This window comes from Artibeus jamaicensis, unplaced genomic scaffold (genome assembly GCF_021234435.1).
Source record: "Artibeus jamaicensis isolate MK-2021 breed Jamaican fruit bat unplaced genomic scaffold, CSHL_Jam_final contig_490, whole genome shotgun sequence".
Lineage (NCBI taxonomy): Eukaryota > Metazoa > Chordata > Mammalia > Chiroptera > Phyllostomidae > Artibeus > Artibeus jamaicensis.
This window is the reverse complement of record NW_026521861.1, coordinates 18,168,566-18,186,734: the sequence shown is the minus strand read 5'-3', so window position 1 is coordinate 18,186,734 and position 18,169 is coordinate 18,168,566. Positions and strand designations below refer to the sequence as shown.

General features: G+C 48.1%; 1 protein-coding gene across 3 annotated transcripts; it reads left to right on the top strand.

Moving 5' to 3' along the window:
- Positions 1-211: 211 nt before the first annotated feature.
- On the top strand, positions 212-16,384 carry OAT (ornithine aminotransferase). Of its 3 annotated transcripts, none has more exons than XM_037159157.2 (11): positions 212-288; positions 4,011-4,090; positions 4,724-4,958; positions 6,663-6,887; positions 6,989-7,084; positions 10,976-11,103; positions 11,677-11,799; positions 12,369-12,497; positions 13,227-13,340; positions 14,490-14,634; positions 15,717-16,384. In XM_037159157.2, exons 3-11 carry the CDS (start codon positions 4,757-4,759, stop codon positions 15,875-15,877), a joined length of 1,323 nt encoding a protein of 440 aa, XP_037015052.2. In that variant the 5' UTR covers positions 212-288; positions 4,011-4,090; positions 4,724-4,756; the 3' UTR covers positions 15,878-16,384. The 3 variants fall into 3 exon arrangements, with proteins under 3 accessions (XP_037015052.2, XP_053524536.1, XP_037015051.2); XM_053668561.1 differs by having other exon boundaries at positions 212-298; positions 4,728-4,958; XM_037159156.2 differs by having other exon boundaries at positions 212-298.
- The last annotated feature ends 1,785 nt before the right edge of the window (positions 16,385-18,169 follow it).

The following is an 18,169-nucleotide window of genomic DNA, read 5'->3' as shown; positions in this document are numbered from 1 at the left end:
ACCAGCCAGGTGGGCGCCCAGGCGCAAGGACCCGGGATTGGCCCAGGGCAGCTAGACCCAGGATGCGCGAGCCCTGCTGGAACCCGTGGTTCCTGGCAGGATCTAGAGCGCGCGCGTCTGCGCGGGGGCGGGCGGGGTGGGCGGGGCGAGTGGTCCAGCCCTGAACATCAGCCAATGGGCGGCGAGGAAGCCTTGGGGGCGGGGCGGGAGCCTCAGATTAGGCTCCGTGACGCGTCACATCTCCGCTCCAGTTCAGCAGAAGCCGCGCGTCCCGTGCAAGTCTCAGAGGTGCTGCCAGGTATCCGCGTGGGTGTGGCGGGGCCGGGGCTCGGAAGGGGGCCTGGGTACCCCACGAGACGGCGGGCGGCTCTGGGCCGGGCTCCGAGGGAGCCGCCGGAGGGGGCGCGCTGGGCCTCTTTCCGCCGGGGGACCGCATCGCCGGGCCCGGAGCCGCGGCCGAGGGCGGGAAGCAGCGGGCAGAGTCTGCGGATGTGGCACTTTGTCCTTCCAGAGCGGGCGCAGCCCGGGCCCTCTGCGTCCCCCGCCCGCTGGCCCCACGCTCCCGAAGGTGTCTGCGTCTTGGCTCCGAGCCACTCGGGCGCCACCGGGTTTCGGGGAAAGAGGCGTTCGGGCCCCGGTGCGTGGGGCGGGGGCTCCGGGCGCCGCGGGCCTGCGTTCCTGAGGTCGGCCTGGAGGGTTCCTTCTGCGGGCGACGGAACTGCCCAGTAGGCGGTGGCTTTTGTTACGGGGCGGGGGCGCCGGTGGAGACCTCCGGTGCAGGCTCTCGGCCCTGTAGCCGAGCTGCTTATCACGCCTCTCCCCCTAACTTCCTCTTTTTCTCCTCCAGCCGTTGTCCGAATAAAAAATTAAGGTTTCTTACTCTACCTTAGAGTCAGAAACGTGCAGGTTCATCAGGCGGTGTGGAGGGACTGGGGCGGACAGGGCTTCCAGCCTGACGGCGGAATTCTTAGGATTCCTTTCCTACGGGTGCTGAGCATCAGCACTTTCCGGCCGACTTCGATGGGACACTGCTCAGTGACCTGCCGTCTCCTCCCGTTGTCACTCGTTATATCTCTTACCTTTTTTTTTTTTTTTAAATTATTTATTTTGGAGGAGAAAGAGGGAAACATCAATGTGTGGTTGCCTCTCGCGCGTCCTCTACTGGGGACCTGGCCCGAAACCCAGGCACGTGCTTGACAGGGAATCGAACCAGCAACCTTCTAGTCCACAGGCCGGAGCTTTTACTCCACTGAGCCGCATCAGCCGGGGCTCTCTTAATTTTCTTAGGGTGCAGTTTTGCCTGTTTGATAAGTTGTGGTAAGTTGGGGGGTTAAGGAGGAGTGACTTGGCAATGGAGTGGCTTTACTTGAAGAAATTACTAATCTCCGGTTTCTCCGGGGTTTGTAAGAGTTTCTGTAGGCAAACTAGTTCACACAGTGGGAGCCTGGAGCTGTTCTTAGGTGTGTGATCCAAATTCCTTAGTTCATTTGAAATAACAGGAAAGGAATGAAAGACTTCTTTCATTAGAGTATTCTGGTTTCTTCACAGAATCTAGTTCCTGACTCTGAAAGAGATCCAAGCATGCAAGAAGAATGTTTTTTTTTTTTTTTAAAGATTTTATTTATTTTAGAGGCGGGGAGGGAAGGAGAAAGAGAAGGAAAGAAATATCGATGTGTGATTGCCTCTTGCATGCTGCCCCCACTGGGGACCTGGCCCGCAAACCCAGGCATGTGCCCTAGATTGGGAATCAAACCAGGGACCCTTTGGTTCACAGCCCATGCTCAATGCACTGAGCCACATCAGCCAGAGCAAGAAGAATTGTTTTGATAAAAACAAGGCTTAAATTTAAAAATGTGTTGTTTTGGATTTGCATTTTTTCATGGTGTTTGAAATTAATTTTACAGCCTTCCCCCCAATCCATTAACCTTTACATATTAAAAATTCTTTTTTTTAAATTATATTTTTATTTTTAGAGAGAGGGGAAGGGAGGGAGAGAGAGGGAAAAAAACATCAATGCATAGTTGCCTCTCACATGCTCCATACTGAGGACCTGGCCTGACTGGGAATCCAACCGGCAACTCTTTGGTTCACCGGCCAGCACTCAATCTACTGAGCCACACCAGTCAGGGCTATGTAGTAAAAATTCTTAAAAGGCATTTTTTCTCCCCTCAGATTTCATTGAATTTTCTCTCAAACTCTGCCTTTATCACAGGTACTTGTGTACATATTTTATGGCTTTGCCTGAGTTTTGAGGGTGGGCTCAGTCTCATACATTTGAAAGCCCTGCTGAGCGGAGCTGACCGGTGCTTGGGGACAGGTGGCAGGGGCCGTGCAGTGGGGACCGGTCTTTTCCCATTGTAGTGCCCAAGGTGTTTGCTGTGACGAACTTCGGTGGAATTTTAGCCAAATTACATAAAAAAAAAGATAAGACACTTTTGTTGGCAGGACTTTTAAAAAGACTGTGTTTGTTGTAAATGGTTACCTCAAGAAAAGTAAATATTTGACAAATATAGTAAAACCAAATTTACTCAAGTGAATTATTTTTAGTGTTCTTTTGATGAGTTTACTCTGATTTTTCTTTGAGTGAATTAAAAAAATAGTATTTCACAGTGTTTGCTAAATGAACTCTTCAAAATGCAGCCTTTTATGGAAATTCTATTTCAGGTTTGTTCTAATGTAAGTAGGATGGGTTAGCTAGGAGGGAGTAAATAGTAGCTTGAGGAAGGACTTTGTTTGTTAATTATGTGGGTTACTGAAAACATTTGGTGTTAAAATTTTTGCTGTCAAAAGAAATTTCTTTTCCCCAGGACCTGAGTGTGGGCTTTGGTTAAATGCATGATAATGCCCTGGAATGTTCACACTGGTACACTTGATCTTGACTCATGAAGGTCATTGAATCTAGTGAAGTGAACTCTGGATAGAAAGACTAGTTACTTTGTATCTAATATCCTTTTAGAGCTAGATCCAACTTGGTTAGGGATGGGTGGTTTTTCTTCTTTTTTTTAATCCTCACTGGAAGACATATTTACTGATTTTAGGGGGAGGGAGAGAGAGAGAGAGAACCTCTGATGAGAGAGAAACATCAGTTGGCTACTTTGTAAGTGCCCCAGCCTGGGATGGTACCTGCAGCCCAGGCATGTGCCCTGACCGGGAATTGTGATCTGTGGGATGACGCTCCAACCACCCGAGTTACCACACAGGGCAGTTTGTGTCTCCTGAGGGCCTTCCTCACCCCTGTTGCCGATGGGACTCCTTCAGGAGTCCTGCGTCTGCATGTGTCTCATTCATGGGCAGACAAGGAAAGCCAACAGGATCCCATACCAGCACTAGGTTCTGGATGCAAAGGGAATTTTAAGACATAGTTATTGTCCTTTGAAGCAGCTTAGTAGCATCCTGGTTGCTGTGGCTCAGTGGATTGAGCTCTGGCCTGTGAACCAAAAGGTCATAGGTTCGATTCCTAGTCAGAACACATGCCTGGGTTGTGGGCATGCGAGAGGCAGCCGGTCAATGCATCAGGTTTCTTTCTCTTTCTCCCTCCCTTCCTTACTCTCTAGAAGTAAATTAAAAAAAAAAAAAAAAGAGCCTTGTAGGATTCTAATAAGGATCTAATAAGGGGTTAGGCATGAAGTCAAATGTCCTGAAGTGTTAAGACCTGTGACAAAAGTTTGGGCAAGGTTACTTTTAACCCTTAGCACCCTTGAGAGGTGCTGTCTTTTATTACTAATTCGCCAAATGCAAAAATTAATGTACTTATTTTTTTAGGTGGTCCAATAAAGCATGAATTCTTACTGAGTAGAGCAGAAAGAGCCAGAGAAATAAAAAGTTAAAATCCGTGTTTCAGACTTAGCAGTAGTCTTTGGGGAGGTTCTGTCTTGGGCAGCTAGACATTTTTGCTAGCAGCTGTGTCCAGTCTGACATCTCTGATATAACTTGTTGTTGACACGTCCTTCTCCAAGATAAAATCTTAGGGCCCTTCTCCGTCATGCATACAGCTCTGCATTTTATTTCAGGACTTACTGGACCCTGAAGACCATCCCTGGACCTCAGGCTAACCATCGTCTTCCCGTCTGAACCGTGGGAAGGGTATTCGGTGAGTGTGGCAACCAAGCGCTGTATTGTGTTGGGTACTTGCTCCTTCCCTGACACGCTGGGTTTACCGTGTGAACTCAGAGTGGGGTGAGCTGAGCTCCGAGCCTTGAGTGTTGCTGACTTGGCAGCTCACCGAGTGCTGGGCGATGGTGCCCCCACGTGTAAGTGCCTTTGAAGGGCTGCTCCACCCAAGGTCAGAAACCAACCTTTAACCCGGCTGCAGTTCAGCCTTGCCTGGCCCCCCAGAGCGAGGGCCTTGACCTTGATGTGCTCTCAGCACTGTCTTAGTTTTTAAGACAACTTAAAAACAAGTGTATGTGTGTGTGTGTTTATTACAAAATCATCAGGTGGTATGGAGGGGTGCACTTGAGAAGCAAAGCCCCTGACCTCCCTACCCCCCAACCAATCATTCTCCTCTTTCTCTTGGGCTATAGCCTGGAGACTGCACCGCTGGAGCTCTTGCTAGGCTTTACCATAAATATTTGTATACTCGTTCCCCTTGTTTGTCTCCAGGTTTCCCGGAGGTTTTAGTCCTCACGTTCTTGATTTCTTGGTGGACCATGGCAAAAGCTCAGTAGTACTTTAATGAGTCCACACCCACCGACTCCGTCTCGACGCCTTCTCTTTCCTTCAGACAGATCCGTGACATTCCTGCTTGAAGGACGCCATGTTCTCCAAACTGGCCCGTTTCCAGACTGTCGGGGTGCTTTGTCGGGGGGTTCATTCATCAGCGGCTTCTGTTACATCGGTTGCTACGAAGAAAACAGTCCAAGGCCCCCCTCCGTCCTCCGATTACGTGTTTGAACGGGAATCTAAGTATGGCGCGCACAACTACCATCCCTTACCTGTGGCCCTGGAGAGAGGGAAAGGTACATTTCGAGTTATCCAAGATCCCTCCTTTTTTGCTGCAAAACCTTTGATAAAAATTGCTTTTATATTGGGTTGGCCAAGAAAGGCCGTATGGTTTTTCCTTAAAATAAAAGACACATTTTTCATTTTCACCAGTAACTTTATTGATTTGGCTATTTTCAGTATGTCGGCTATCTCCCATGTGGTGTAACATTGACTGTTTCCAATTAATGTCTGGATTGGATCGCTGTCAACTCCCACTGGTCCACCCGACCGTGGAGCATCGTCCAGCGAGGAATCTCCAGCACGAACTTCACTTCTGACAAGTTCGATCAGTCACAGCACCTTCTCCACACACGGCACAAATCTTTTTGAGCATTTCAGTTGTATTTTTACCTTTCTTAAAAAATTAAAGCATAATATGCCAAAAATACTGCGTTTTCTTCCCTCTTCAATATTCAAATGGCCACACAAAAATTCACCAATTTTGACAAGATTTTTTTTTAATGCACGCCGATAGGACGGCTGTCACACGCATTGTACCAACATTGTTTCGAATGAAGTTCAAGACGATTAAGTACAACTACAGCCATCTTATGGAAGAAACCAAAGGAACATTTTTGGCCAACCCAGTTATTTTCTCAGTACGCATTTCTCCAGAGGCCTTTAATTTCTATATTGCGATACAGCGACTCAGCAGTTACTGAGCGTCTGAGCGTCGGCTGAGTCAGGTGCCGTGGGGAGGGCGGAGGCGAGCTCAGTCCGTGTTTGTCGTGAGAGATGTAACATGCTTAAGTGAAGCACTGTGATACTGCTCCCATTTTCCCCTTGAACTTCTATCTTGGCGTAATTTTAGACTTAAAGCAAACTGTTTCCATAGCTGCTGCACCATTTAATAAGAGAATTCCAGTTTCTCTACATTGCCAACATTTGTTCTTCTTTCTTTAAAAAAATTTGGAATCATCACACTGGGTGTGCGATGCTATTGTGGTTTCGACTTTCATTTCTCCAAGGACTTGTGATGTTGAGCATCTTCATACGGGCTCATCGGTCATTCGTATGTTCCCTTTGTATGTCGTCTCCTCTTTGGAGAAATGCGAACTCACGTTCGTTGCCCATTTTAATTGGTTGTGTCTTTTCCTTGAGTCGTAGGAGTGCTGGCTACTAGAACCTGATAAGATACATGACAGAAGTACTTTTTCCTATTTTGTTGGTTGTTACAGTTAACTAATGATTTTTTTTAAACACATTTTAAAAAAAGATTTAATTAATTAATTAATTAATTTTTAAAGAGGAAGGGAAGGAGAGAAGGAGAGAAGCATCAATGTATGGTTGCCTCTCGTGCGCCCCCTGCTGGGAACTGGTCTGCAACCCAGGCATGTGCCCTGACTGGGAATCGAACCGTGATTGTGTGGTTCACAGGCCCGCGCTCAATCCACTGAGCTACACTAGCCAGGGCTTAATCATGATTTTTATGTTATGTATAATTCCTCCCTTTAAGTTCTAACTTTTTTATGTTATACTGTTAAATGTTAGTTTGAAGCTGGGCAGATAAAATAATTTTTCATAAACCAGAGTTTATTCTGCTTAAACTCAAACATGCCTTACCCACAGTGCTAGCAGTCTTTTTGAACTTGATGTGATTTTGTGATTTCCTGAAGTTACTTTTCAGCATATCCCGGACTTTGTGATTTTCTGCAGTTATCTTTCCTCGCGTGTTTTAGGTATTTATGTGTGGGACGTAGAAGGCAGGAAATACTTCGACTTCCTGAGCGCGTACAGCGCTGTCAACCAGGGCCACTGCCACCCAAAGATTGTGGACGCGCTGAAGGACCAAGCCGACAAGCTGACCCTGACGTCCAGGGCTTTCTACAACACCGTCCTTGGTGAATACGAAGAGTACGTGACGAAACTGTTCAATTACCACAAAGTTCTCCCGATGAATACGGGTAAAACATTTCGTTTTCTTTTATGAGCCAAGGAGGTAGCTTTATTGTTTGTTGGTAATTTAAAACATCGTCAGAAACGGAGACATTTTCTGTCCCGTCAGGCGTGGAGGCCGGGGAGACTGCATGCAAACTCGCTCGGAGGTGGGGGTACAGCGTCAAGGGCATTCCGAAGTACAAGGCGAAGATCATCTTTGCAGGTATGTGACGTCCGACACTGTGATTTAGACACACAGTGTCGCTTACCATTTTAATTTACTGATGAAATACTTCCTGTGTGTTTGCTTCATACATGACATTATTTATTTGTTCATTGTTTTATAAAAATGGAGAGTTTCTTTTCTTAGGTTTATTTCTAAATATTCGTGTATGAGATTTTTCTTTTTTAAATAACTTCCTACTCCCTCCTCTAAAATGAGTGACTGTGATTTACTTCTCATCTGCTTATCTGTTTTTGCAGCAGATTTTTGTTACTTAGATGGACTGTTGGTAGAGCGTCTTTGTTAGGTTGTTGAGCTTGGTTTTGTTCCAGTGGGGCCATCTCCCAGGCATGATGTGAAGTGTGAGTCTTAATATTTCATGTGCTGTCGTATGAGGCCCCTAGAAGTAGTGGGGGGAGGGGGCTGGAGTCACTGGGTGCACTGCAGGGAGGGGTTCAGAGGGCGACCTGAACACTGGTTGGGGAGACACAGCCGTTACTTGCGGTGATGCAAGCTGACTTTGGGCATCTTAATAGCGAGGTTCCTTGATAGACTGTGACATTTTACAAAGCTTTGATTTTAATTTCTAAAAACAGAACATGGATAAACTTATCACTGCACATGGTAACAGATTACTACAGAGAAAGGAGAGATCTTTGCCCAGCTCTGTGACCTGCCATTTTGGAACCTTGCGCCTTAGTTGTAGGACAACATAACTGTCTCTTCCTACCAAAAATGGCCTTTCTGGTGATTTTTATTCTTACCACCCGTGTTCTGTCTCTTACATTAGCAAAGCTGTTTTCACCTGGAGACCGAAGGCTGCCCCTAGCGGTCAGTCCTTGACACTGCAGGGTACGGCCGAAGGATGAGGCTCCTGAGGCTGGACGGAAACAGCAAAGGGACTTAGTCCGGTGCGCGCATTTCTCTATACAAGCCTGGTCAGAGTCAGTGTGTGCTGCTTGTGGACCGGTGAAGTGCGGGTTACTCATAGGTGAGACACTTTGCAGGAGTGGTGTTTAGAGATGCTATGAAGCAGTGATTCAGTAGTGGGTTAATCGAGTCGGTGGTGGGAAGAGAATTAAAAAAAAAAAGTAGGAGAACCTGCAAGTCTCTCTTATTCTTCATTGTTGTTCTTCCCTTTTTGAATTTAGCCCAGTGGAAATGACCGCACGCATTTGCTCTGTGTGACAGTGTTTCTCCCTGGGCACTTGTCAATCCCGGTCACCATTCTATCTTTCCATCTCCAAGGGCACGGTGCCCTCTTGGAGCAGGTCCTCAGTCAGGGTCACTAATGAAATGAGTGAGTCAGTGGGTAAAATGTGTTTGTGTACAAAGGCGGAGGTCTGTCATTGCACACAGGAGATTACAATTCCCAGGATGGCAAAGCTGAAAGTGTTTGGATTGTCTGAAGACATTTTCCCCAGAGGAAATGTAAAATTCGTCCTGTAGACTAGTTAGCCCATACAAGCGGAGTTTTTTAAAGGAAAATTGCTAATTCTCTATGAAGGGGTGTTCTTTTTACTTCACTTCTGTGGGTGCGCTGTCTCTAGAAAAACAGGCATTGCGTGTCTCTGGTTAGGGTTTGGGACGGTGAGAAGAGGGACAGCTGTCTGTCCTCGGGGGTCTGTGTTCCAGCTGAGAGTTCAGAAGATCGGTGCCTGAGGTGGTGGCTGCAGGGCCAGAGCTTGGTGGTCTTGGGACCCGTGGTGTTTGACATCAGACTTGTAACCAAGGGAAGCTCACTGGAAACTCTTTTTAAAGCAAACCTTTGGGTTTCCTTTTCTGTTTTAAAGATTTCATTTATTTATTTTTATTTTTATTATTTTATTTTATTTTTTTAAATATATTTTATTGATTATGCCATTACAGTTGTCCTAGTTCCCCCCTTCATTCCCCTCCACCCTGCACACCCCTCCCCCATCATCCCTCCCCCCTTTAGTTTATGACCATGTGTCTCAAGTTCTTTAGATTCTATATTTCCCCTACTATTCTTGCCCTCCCCCCTGTCTATTTTCTATCTATGTTCTATGCTACTTATTTTCTGTACCTTCTCCCCCCTTCTCCTCCTCCCACTCCCCTGTTGCTAACCCTTCATGTGATCTTCATTTCTATGTTTCCGCTCCTGATCTAGCTGTCCTCTTAGTTTGCTTTTGTTTTAGGTGAAATTGTTAATAACTGTGAGTTTGCTGTCCTTTCACTGTTCATATTTTTTATCTTCTTTTTCTTAGATAAGTCCCTTTAATATTTCATATAATAAGAGGTTGGTGATGATGAACTCCTTGAACTTGATCCTATCTGAGGAGCACTTTATCTGTCCTTCCATTCTAAATGAAAGCTTTGCTGGATAGAGCAATCTTGGTTGTAGGTCTTTGGATTTCATGACTTGGAATACTTCTTTCCAGCCCCTTCTTGCCTGTAAGGTCTCTTTTGAGAAATCAGTTGACAGTCTTATGGGAACTCCTTTGTAGGTGACTGTCCTCTTATCTCTTGCTGCTTCTAGAATTCTCCCCTTCATTTTAATCTTGGGTAATGTAATTATGATTTGTCTTGGTGTGTTCCTTTTTGGGTCCAACTTCTTTGGGACTCTCTGAGCTTCCTGGATTTCCTGGAAGTCTATTTCCTTTGCCAGAATGGGGAAGTTCTCTTTTATTATTTGTTCAAATAAGTTTTCCACTCCTGGCTGTGCCTTTCCCCCTTCTGGTACCCCTATAATTTGGATGTTGGAGCGTTTAAAGATGTCCTGAAGGTTCCTAAGCCTCTCCGCATTTTTTTGAATTCTTGTTTCTTCATATTTTTTTGTTTGGTCATTTTTTTCTTCCTTCTGGTCTACTTCCTTGATTTGAGTCCCAGTTTCCTTTTCATCAGTATTGGTTTCCTGTGCATTTCCCTTCATTTCAATTAGTTTAGCCTTCATTTGTTCCTCTAATTTGTGGCTAAAATCAACCAGTTCTGTGAGTAGTATCCTGATCACCAGTGTTTTGAACTGTGCCTCTGATAGGTTGGCAATTTCTTGTTCGCTTAGATTTATCGGCTCTGGGGCTCTGAGTTCTTCTTGAGCCATGTTTTGATCTGTTTGTGCCTGTTACGTATGAGGAGGGGAGCCTTAGGTGTTCACCAGGGTGAGGCCACCCAGGTCGCTGGTTTGTGACGCTGCATGTGGGGGCGGGGTCAGAGAGGGACAATGGTGGTCCCCTCTGCTCCTTCCCGCCCCTGGGGCCTGCATAGTCTGTCTCAGTGCTTGCTCCTTTGCTGGTTTATCTGCGCCCTAATGTGTGATCTCGGTCAGCCTGCTGCCTTGCACCCTGACTGGGTCCTCCCATTGCTACCCCACACCTGGGATCCGCCCATGGCTGCCTGCGCGCCTGGGTTGGGGGATTTTTTTTGCCTGACCTGCTCCGCTGCTGGCTCTGCCTCTCTTATGGGTCTGGCTGAATGGTTCGTTGTTGTCGGACTCTTGTATTGTTCAATTTTTTGTGGTTTGGCTGCAGTTTTTGTTGCTAAAACTTTGTTGTTTTTAGACTTGGTTGTGCGAGAAGGAACAGTGTTTCCACCTATGCCTCCATCTTGGCAGAAGTCTTCATTTATTTATTTTTAGAGACGAAGAGAGGGAGAGAAACATCAGTGTGTGGTGTTTCTCTCCACACATTGACCCAGGCCTCTCTTGGGTCCCCTGCGGGTGACCTGGCCCTCAACCCAGGCATGTGCCCTGACTGGGAATCGAACCAGTGACCTTTTAGTTTGCAGGCAGGCACTCATGGCACTGAGCCACACCATTTAGGGCAAAACCTTGGTTTTTCAAAACTCAAACTTTCCTAAGGTATTTTGGGGGGACCGTGCTTTTTAAATTTGGGTGTTTGTTTGACATAAATACTGTGTATTTCTCCTTTCTAGCTGGAAACTTCTGGGGTAGAACTATGTCTGCGATCTCTAGTTCCACAGACCCAAGCAGTTACGATGGGTTTGGGCCATTTATGCCAGGTTTCGAAATTATTCCGTACAATGACCTGCCAGCTCTTGAGGTATGTCGCTGGTGTTGCGTGCTTTAGCTCATAGTCAGTGGGACTTAAATTTGTAGAATGTATGAATTAAACATAGGTGTGACTAATGAAAACCTGTCTTATATAAGGTAGGCCAAGGTATCAGACTGGTTTCTGCAACGGTTAGTTAGTGTCCAGCGTGGGAACCGAGGTCTGTGGTCTCACCCCAACACCCTGCTGACACTTTAAATTTGTGTCCTGTGTAAGCATTGACTCGGAGAGTATCTGTATAATTACTAGGTAAATGACTAAGTTTTCAGCGAGCTTTTGAAAATTAAGAGTGGAGAACTTGTAAAAATAAAGATTCACCTAAAACGGCTTCTGCAAAGGCCATTTTCTCTAATTTTGGGTTCCAGTATACTTTCCTATATGTTAGAAAATGTAGGATAGAGTACCTTAAAGCTGAAGTGTTTAGAGTTTTTGGTAGTTGAATGTCAGTCAGAAATGTTATATTTATTCTCAACAGGAAATTCTGTACGTGCACTGTGACTTCAGATAATCCAAACAGGTTTGAAAGGAAGTGACTGAAATGTATTCTTTTTTTTTTTTTTGTAGCGTGCTCTTCAGGATCCAAACGTCGCCGGGTTCATGGTAGAGCCGATTCAGGGTGAAGCGGGCGTTATTGTTCCGGAAGCGGGCTACCTGATGGGCGTGCGGGAACTCTGCACGCGGCACCAGGTCCGCAGCCCCTGTTCTCCAACTGCCCGCAGCATCTCTTAGGGTTTGGCTGGTGGGACACATGCAACGATGACCCAAGCTCTCCACTAGGGGGAGACATCGCTCTCAGTGTGTCAGCCCTTTCTAGGGCTCTGCAGCTGCCTGTTCTGATTCCTCCCCAGCCCTTGTCCTCTGCGCCAGCTTTTGAATTCTCCCCTCTTCCCACCACGCTGGTACATATTTAATCAGTAAAGGGTTAGTAATGATCGTGGAGTGAGCAAGTGAATTAATTTATTTCCGGAGAGCGGGTCAATTCAGAAACCCCGAGAGAGCCCTCACTTGGCGTTGGTGCCTTTCCACTGTGTAGGACTGAGCAGAGTGGGCCTCCGGGGAGAGTGGCCTGACCCGGGGACATGGTGTGTCTAACAGGGTTGTCCCAGGGCACTACAGACATGGGCGATTAAACTGTGTTCACAAGTCTGAGGGAATGGCAGAGGTCACGTTTGTGTGGGGGATGGGAGGAGTACAGACGGCCATTTCCCCGTGGGAGTGAAATTGGTGCTGACTGCTGTTACGTTGCTCTCCATCAGGTTCTGTTTATCGCTGACGAAATACAGACAGGACTGGCCAGAACTGGCCGGTGGCTGGCCGTCGACCATGAGAAAGTCAGACCTGATCTGGTCCTGCTCGGAAAGGCACTTTCTGGAGGCTTGTACCCTGTGAGTTTGACGCTAACCCTCTTTCTATTCCCTGCGTCCACGGAATGCGTCCCTAAGATGTGTTCCACGTCAGCCGACTGTGATGACGGCACTGTTCTTACAGCTTGGTCTTAGCAGCTGTAGGTCCCCGGGAAATGTGTCACGACACGTCAGAGCTCCGTAGGGCGGCCCCTTAGTCACTTTTAACTGGAGAGTTGGGTGTGCCTTGGAATTTGCTGCCAGGTTTGCTTTGGATGGAAGCGTTTCACCCCGGAAGTATTCCTGTGGACCCCTCTGCTCTTCCCCATGGTTCAGAAGCACGGAGTTACTAAGGGTTTGGAGCCGTGATGGGTTCACGCAGAGGTCAGGAAGACGTCGTGTTTTGTCGTAGCTGCGTTCTCGGGCACGCCCCTGAGCCACCCACCCGTGTGGGTTAGAGGGCTCAGAGGGACAGTGCAGAATGTCGGTTTCGAAGCAGTTACTTGTGTTACCACAGGAGCAGCTGTGTCTTGGCTCCAGAGTGCGGCTGCGCCGTGCGGTCACAGTGGGCCTGTGATGCTCGGGGTGAAGTGCGGGGTCATCCCCCAGCTCGCCCCTGGCAGCAAAGGAGGCCCCTGTGCGGCTCTTGTTTGTTGAAGCTTTATGTCCAAGTTACCATCAGTTTTGTGCGTCTTTGTGTCCCTGGTGTGCTGAGAGTCAGAACAGCTCTGCTGGGAAGTGGTCTGCCGAGCCCTGACCGCTGTCTTTCAGGTGTCTGCAGTCCTGTGTGACGATGACATCATGCTGACCATCAAGCCCGGGGAGCACGGGTCAACGTACGGGGGCAACCCTCTGGGCTGCCGAGTGGCCATTGCGGCCCTCGAGGTAAGACTGGCGCAGCCGGGTGGCGCTCATTCCGCGTGTGGTGCGGAAGTGACTGGGAAGTTCGAACCCTGGGTGTGCGGAGAGAGGCCGTGAGGTTGGCCAGTGTCATAGAACACGAGGAGCAGAGGGATGGCTTCAGAAGCATGGCCTTTTCAAAAAGCCATTTAGCCTTGATGTAGAAGATGGGGGTCCTCCGTGGGCATTTAGGGTCTGCAGTTCCCAGAGGCTCTGGTCCTGTCAGCACTGGGGGGCCGCCCAGGGCTCTCTCTGTGACCAGGTCTGGCCACCAGGCCTCGACCTTAGCACACGGGGTGTTTTCTGTGTATGCATTTGAACACTTTCAGGTTTAGTACTTAAGTGCCTACCAACGGCATACATTTGTGTAATTTGTAAGGATGGCCTTTTAAGGGAAAAAAAACTGTTACAGTTAAAAATGAAACTATATTTAATCCACTGATTTATTCAACTAATAAGAATATATCCACCCTGGCTGGTGTGGCTCAGTGGATCAAATGTCATCCTGTGAACCAAAGGGTCGCTGGTTTGATTCATGGTCAGGGCACATGCCTGGGCTGTGGGCCAGGTCCTCTCTTGCCCATCATCAATATTTCTCTTCCTCTCCCTTTCTTCCCATCTCTCTAAAAAGAAATAAATTTTTTTTAAATTAAAAAAAGAAAAGAATATATTAGTTGCCTTTAACAAGTTTTAAGTCTTATTTTGCCATCAAGGCAGATTTGTGATGGGTTTGTGACCGAGCAAGGTTCTGTCTGAGCTAGTATGTGTTTAATTAGAAATTAGCCCTGGCTGGTGTGTCTCAGTGGATTGAGAGCCAGCCTGCAAACCAAAGGGTTGCTGGTTCGATTCCCAGTCAGGGCACATGCCTGGGTTGCAGGCCAGGGCCCTGTAGGGGGTGTGTGAGAGGCAACCCCACATTGATGTTTCTCTCCTTCTCTTTCTCCCTTCCCTCTCTAAAAAATAAAGAAATAAAACCTTTAAAAAATTTAAACTGGTACAGGCTTTGAAAAATTGACATGGAAGTTCAAGTCTTCAGTCAGGCTCTTCCTCTGTGTACCTTCCACACCTCCCTCCAAAGAACAACGTAGAAGGAAAGGCGGGTGTGACATCTGTGCGGTCTCTTTCCAAACGTAGGTTTTGGAAGAAGAAAACCTTGCTGAAAATGCAGACAGAATGGGCGCCATCCTGAGAAACGAGCTGATGAAGCTGCCGTCCGACATCGTCACCGCGGTGCGCGGCAAGGGCCTGCTGAACGCCATCGTCATCCGGGCCACCAAAGGTGCGGAGACACACGTCCTCTCAGGGTGTCACTTGTGTAGGAAGGCCTCGGACGCGCCTGGCATCTTGTCTAGTTACTGGGTCCCTCTGACACCCGTGGCTGGCCAACCTCTGACCCGGTTGGCTCTTTCAGGCTCAGGGTCATTGATTTGTCTACCAGTCTTAAAAAATGCGGGTCTCTTCCTGCGGGAAGGCACGTGGGAATCATTTGCCCTGGTCTTGTGCATCTCAGACGTTTGTCATTCTGCCCTGGGTTGGTTACCGGGCACTCGGAGACCCACAGTTACTTCTGTTAGTGAGTCTGCACAGAGCACTCCCACGCGCTCGTCCTCTCTGCTCCCTTGTCCTCACTCACTTTGAAACTTGGGGGTCAGCGGAGCGGTAGGGACAGCGCCGATGATGGCATGAATGGCGAGGATGGTGCTGGAAACACCCTGAGCGGCCACTTGGTTGGCTAACCGTCGGGTGTTTTAGCGTCTCACTTGTAACCCTTTGGGGTTCCCTGCGGGAGTGTGTCGTGGTACCCGGGGTTCAGAGCGGTGATTCGGAAACACCTGGGGGGCTTTCAGGACAGTGACTCCAGCTGGAAGCTCTGACTCGGTGGGTCGGGGACCCAGGCACGGAGGGGCCGCAGCATGCCAGGGGCTGGGAGCGCGCCCCCCCCCGACGCGGGTCGGCCCTGCGGGTCAGGAAGCAGGTCGGTGCGGGGGTGTGCGGCGTTCGCTGGGTTTCGGGTATTGCTCGTTTCCAGCCAGTTTGTTATCTGTGATACCCAGATTCTTTTTGCTTTGGGTCCTCCTGTAGTTAGTATGGCAGTCTTAGCGCATACGTTTTTTTTGCTTTTTCTTTTATGAAAAACTTAACAAAAACCGTATGTCTGATGATACCATTCAAACCTAGTTATGTACTTGCTGACAAGTAACTTCCTTTTTAAGACTAGAACAAAGCAAGCTCGTGGCGCCGAGCTGCCTTCCTGGAGTGGGAGTGGGAATTCCGCCGGGTGGGTCTGCTCTGCCTGCGGGTGGGGGGTGGTGTCGAAATGTCGTCTCTGATCAGCAGGCGTGTCTGACTGTTTCTCCTCAGACTACGATGCCTGGAAGGTGTGCCTGCGACTTCGAGACAACGGGCTTCTGGCCAAGCCCACGCACGGCGACATCATCAGGCTGGCCCCGCCGCTCGTGATCAAGGAGGACGAGATCCAGGAGTCCGTGGAAATCATCAACAAGACCATCCTGTCCTTCTGAGGGCGGCGGCTGCTCTCTGCGGGGCCTGGGGGCCGCCTGGGGACAGGTCGCTAGGGGACAGGTCGCCCGGCAACGTCCCGTACAGAAACCTCCGCGTTTCTGCTCTCAATGCAGGCACATTGCACTCCCCTGTCTTCAAGGAGTTTTATTTTTTTTAATATGTATATTTCTCAGTCCATACATAGTGGCGTGACATTTATAACCGTGCAGTTTGCGGCGTCAGAGAATGGCATTGACACTGGGTGCGGCGCGTTTGTGAGCTTTCTGCAGACGCGCGTGCGCCTGTCTGTATATAGGCAGCCTGCTAATCAAGCCCTGTATGATCTGTGTACGTTTTTATAGTTTTCTAGCTGGTGTATATGTATTATGTTTAAAAAGCTATATAGGAGACTGGTTTTACTGGTTTAACCTTATGAAGCTGAATTATAACCATTGAATTTTAGGAAGGATTAAATGGTTAAGCTTATATAAACTAGTAGATTGAAATAAAGTTCATATTAGCCCACACCAGGATGAGTGTCCTTATTTTGAACTAAGAATTGTTGTTTAAGCCCTGGCTGGTGTGACTCAGTGGACTGAACACCAGCTTGCAATCCAAAGGGTCACAGGTTTGATTCCCAGTCAGGGCACATACCGGGGTTGTGGTCCAGGTCTCCAGTAGGGGGCACGTGAGAGGCAACCACACATCAGTGTTTCCCTCTCTTTCTTTCTCCCTTACCCTCTCTAAAATATAAATAAAATCTTAAAAAAAAAGAATTATTGCTAAACATTCCTAAGCTGTGTTTTAAATGTTGATTTAAGTTACAAAAAATACTTATCATCAGTTGTTCTTTAAATTTAAAATAAAGCTCGTATTTAAAGTGTCTACTGATGGCTGAGCTGTGACCGTCAGTGCGGTTATTACTGGTTAACGTTTATAAGCTCACTGAGACTGTTCCCTGCCTGCTTTAATTGTGTGTTCTAAGAGCATTTCAGTTTCTTCGGTAATCTCTACAAATGCAGAAATTGTAAAAAGTCTCCTACATACGCCCTTCTCCCCTTTCGGAGTGATTGCTTTTTCCTGTGCGTTGTGCCACGGCGGCCTCTGCTTATTTGCCGTTTTGCTGTCTGCAGTTTCGGGTGCCGGTGACTTGTTACCCTTGGTCCACCCTGGTCCAAAGGTGTTCAACGAAGGGTCCAGAAATAGACAATTCATAGGTTTTCAACTGCGTGCCACTCTGAGGAGCACGAGGAAGTCTCTTGCCACCTCGCTTTTTCCCGTCCTGGGTGGCGTCATCTTTTTGTCCAGTGTCCCCGACACTGGGGGACAACACTGCCCTCCCCTCGTCACTCAGTGCTTGTGTTCAAGTCACCCCCACTTTACTTAATGGCCCCCAAGTGCAGGAGTAGTGATGCCGGCAGGTTGGATACACCACAGGGGAGCTGCCAAATGCTCCTGTTACGTGAAAAGGTGAAAGTTCACCTAATAGGGAAAGAGAGAAAAGTACGCTGAGGGCCCCAAGATCTCTGGTGAGGACAGATCTGTCTGAAATGGTGGGGAAGGCAAAAGATTTGGGCTGGCTTTGCCGTTGCACCTCAGCCTGCACGAGTTAGGGCCGCGCGGTGCGTGGGAAGGGCTCCGCTAAGATGGGAAGGGCATTGAAGTTGGGGTGGAGGGTATGGAGGGGACCGCCCCGCTGTGCCAGAGCCCTCGGCCTGCGCCCCAAAATGAGCCTCACACTCACGTCTCTGCAGCCTATTGTAATTATTCCATTTTCTTAGTTATTGTTAATACCTTACCGTGTCTAAATTACAAACTAAACTCGTGTATGTACAGGAAAAACAGTATATATAGGGCTTGGTACTGTTCAGTTTCAGGCATCCACTGGGGATCTCGGGATGTATTTCCTGTGGGTAAGGGGCAATACTGTGTCATTTTTATCGACGGATCCTTATTCATGGTGTTTAACTTTTTTGCTGATGAATGGGGTATTTTGGGTGACTTTTTAAAAAAGACTTTTTAGAGAGAGGGGAAGGGAGGAGACAGAGAGGAAGAGAAACATCTGTGTGAGAGAAGCATCTATCAGGTGCCTCTTGCATGGGCCCTCAACCCAGGCATGTGCCCTGACTGGGAATTGAAACTGCAACCTTTTGCTTTGGGGTACGGCTCCCACATAGCGAAAGTGCCATAGGGTTCGGTGAGTGGTCCGGGCTCGGGAGCTGGGGGACAGCTCGATTTCCCTTGAGCGTGGCTGAGAGGCTCCCGGTGTGTAAAAGCACTTCCATTTGGTTCTAGCTTGGGGGATGGATTCT

Bases quoted from the DNA above. Each gene is read 5' to 3' on its own strand.
- OAT (XM_037159157.2), top strand. From the start codon at position 4,757: ATGTTCTCCAAACTGGCCCGTTTCCAGACTGTCGGGGTGCTTTGTCGG. The intron at 11,104-11,676 runs GTATGTCGCTGG...TTTTTTTTGTAG, and splicing joins ATGACCTGCCAGCTCTTGAG to CGTGCTCTTCAGGATCCAAA. The intron at 13,341-14,489 runs GTAAGACTGGCG...TTCCAAACGTAG, and splicing joins TGGCCATTGCGGCCCTCGAG to GTTTTGGAAGAAGAAAACCT.